Consider the following 3,061-nt stretch of genomic DNA (forward strand, 5'->3'; position numbering starts at 1 on the left):
GAACCAGCCACAACACCCATTTATTGTCTCATACCACTGAAGTCCCTAAGTCAGCAAGCGTGGCTCTGCTTAGGGTCTCACAAGATTAACATCAAGGTTTTGTCTACCTCCAGCTTTTATTGGGAGCTCTGGGGAACATCCACTTCCAAGCTCATTTTGTTGACAGAGTTTCCATTAAGCCCTTTCCATCGTTAAGCCAACAACAGTGGGTTGAGTCCTTCTCATGCTTAGAATCTCTCTCACTTCTCCTGCTGCTGCATCTCTGTGATGCCAGTCAGAGAAAGCTCTCTGCCTTTTCGGGCTCGAGTGATTAGATTGGGCCACGTGGATAATCCAGGATAATATTCCTAGTTTAAGGTCCATAATTTTAATTACATCTGCAAAGTCCCTTTTGCCATATAATGAAACACAGTTATGGGTTCCAAGGATTAGGGCAGGGCCATCTTTGGGGGACCATTCTGCTAACCACACATAGTCATGTTTGTGTAAACTTTGCAAGAGTGAATTTTTTTTTTTTTTTTTTTTTTTGGTCTTTTGTATCAGATTCTCCATCCTTAATTGAAGACTGTGTTTTTCAAGCTATGGTTCATCATTGCTGCTTTCCTTACAACACAAATTCGCATGGCAATCAGCATTTTCTTAAGGAATATAGTAGATTTAATTACATAAAAAATATCAGACACTATTGCGTATAACTATTTACATTCCATGAAATTATTGGTATACACACACATCTCTGAACTAGGTCAGGATGTAAAGTATACTTAGCATGTACTTGGTTAAGATTAAAACATTTTGAAAAGACCATTTAAGAAGAAAATGACCCTAGAATTCATCTGGAGCCTCGAGTTAGGCCTGTCCCTGTCCCGGGAAGGCTTGGCGCTCCAGGAGAGAGAGTCCCCTAGTAAGAGGTTCAGGCTGAGGGAAGCCCAGGCCCTGGCAGTTCCCCCTGACCCTCCACCCGACATCTGGAGGCTGGAAGGCCCACCTGTGTTGTCACTTTTCTCCCTTTTAGGTATGTCTAGAAGTCAGTTTGGACAGGGGCAGAAACCTCTAGACATGTTTTTCTGGGTGAACGAGATAAGCGGAGAAATCACCTACTCCCCGCAGAAGGCAGATGCACCTGCTGTTTCTCCTGGGAGCCCACAAGAGAAGCCCCTATCTTGGCCCAGGAGCATGCAGGGGGCTCCTTGCAGTCCCCAGGGCCCGCCTGCACAGAGGCCTGCCCCTGCACCTCCATCTAAGGCTTCTCTGAAAGACTTAGGCTCAGGTAACCCCCGCCCGTCTGCACCGACCTGGGGCCAGGCCAAAGCCGGAGGAGCGAGGAGCCCCCCACCATTCTCAGCAATCCCTGTCACCATCTCATCACCAGGAGTGACTCTGCCCATACTCGGGCCCCTGGGACCAGCCCCTCAGCCACCAATCTCGACCTCTCCTCTCAGCCCTTCTGCACCCTGGGACTTCACCTGCAAGCTGAAAAATGTCCTTACTGGGAATAACTGGTTTTCCTTTTGAATCTTAAGAAAATTTGGCCACACTCTTTAAGCACCTTCCTGAGCCACCTGTGGCCAGGCTCTGCGGGCCCCATCTGCCTTCCCTGGAAGCACAGGCCTCACCCTGGGGGTCTCACGGGAACGTGCCCAATGCTTTCAAACCCAGTAAAATTTTATTTAGATTTTGACATAACGTTTCCTAGAGCTTCCTTTACTTTCCTTTAAAATACCAAACCGTCTTGGTATTTTACTCTTAATTCTTTGGGCTTCTGACATTGGTGTCAAAGCAATATGTTTAGTTTCCAGCCAGAGCCAGACCTCCTTGAGTGGGAATGGGAACAAGCCAGGATGACGGACCTGCAGGCCCAGTGTCCCTGGGGCACAGCCTGGGGCCTCCTGGGCTTGAGGACAGCATCCAGGGCAGGGAGAAGCTGGGGCCCTGCATGGAGCTCCCTTTTGAGACAGCCTGAGGCTAGAGGAAGCCAGCAGTGGACACCACCCTTTTAGGCCGGGTCACCCCTGTCCCCAGCTCTGTGCTTTCTCTGGGTACTGACTCTCAGCCCTCCAGGCATGGAGTGACTCAGGCAGTGTGGGAAGCAGCCCCATCACAGACCTGGCCCTCCTTGATCAGGCTGGCCAAGGGCTGGAGGAAGCCTTGCAAAACAGGAGTGCGTGCTGGGGGAAGGACGCAGACTTGACCTGGGCACACAGAATGACCTAGTTTGAGGAGAAGCTGCTGGAAATGCCCCACTAGTGTCCCTGAACAGGTGCTGGGTGGCTCCAAGTTGTACCGGAGCAGCTCCAGGTGAAATGTGTCATCAGGATGGACTTGAAGTACACCAGGAACACCGGAGGGGAGTGGGGCATGCAGAGCAATGCTAGGTGGGTGCGGCCAGTATCTGACGCGCAGCTGAGCCTTAGCCAGCCTTGCAGTGCATCCTTGGCTTTGCCAGTGGAGGACTGTTCCCTGCCACGAGGAGCTTGAGTTGCTGGGTATCAAGGAAGTGGACTTCTGAGGGCGAGGAAGAGCAGAGCTACCCAAAAGAGGAGGCCCTGGTGCTCCTGGCTCATGGGTGCCTAACCACAGGGTCCTGGTGGAGAAACACCTCCCATGCCCCTCAGCAGGCTACACCAGCCCAGCCCTGCAATCATCACACCCAGGTGTCTCCCAGGTTTCATCTGATTCTTGGCCGAACCCAGGCCTCCAGAGCCTTTCATCCTAGGTGGGGCAGGTGAGAGGTCAAAGGTTAGGATGGCTCCATGTCTCTTTCTGACTAGGGCTTCTATATTATTCCAGGAAATGGGCCCATGGAAGACCCTGATCCTTCTGAGCTGGGGGCACGGGCCTGGGATCCAGCCTCAAATCTGCAGCCACTACGTCCTGTGACCTCAGCAGGATTCTACCTACCTTGGCTTCAGTTTCCCTCCCTGCACAATATGGGAGTGAGCAAGCCAGTCTGTCAAGCCTGCTCAACCTACAGGCTGTGACAAAGCACTGGGAACAAGAGGTAGCATGGAGGTCAGCCCCGGGCTGGGGTCAGCTGATCCTGAGGGCCTGGCTGCTTCTG

The 3,061-nt window shown here is 52.0% G+C and overlaps 1 protein-coding gene across 1 annotated transcript; it reads left to right on the forward strand.

The window, feature by feature from the left end:
- Positions 1–825: 825 nt before the first annotated feature.
- Positions 826–2,646, forward strand: CUNH3orf86 (chromosome unknown C3orf86 homolog). The gene has a single exon (XM_073010299.1). The coding sequence runs from the start codon at positions 1,018–1,020 to the stop codon at positions 1,513–1,515; it is 498 nt and encodes a 165-aa protein (XP_072866400.1). The 5' UTR covers positions 826–1,017; the 3' UTR covers positions 1,516–2,646.
- Positions 2,647–3,061: the final 415 nt, after the last annotated feature.

Source organism: Chlorocebus sabaeus, chromosome 22 (assembly GCF_047675955.1).
Source record: "Chlorocebus sabaeus isolate Y175 chromosome 22, mChlSab1.0.hap1, whole genome shotgun sequence".
Classification (NCBI taxonomy): domain Eukaryota; kingdom Metazoa; phylum Chordata; class Mammalia; order Primates; family Cercopithecidae; genus Chlorocebus; species Chlorocebus sabaeus.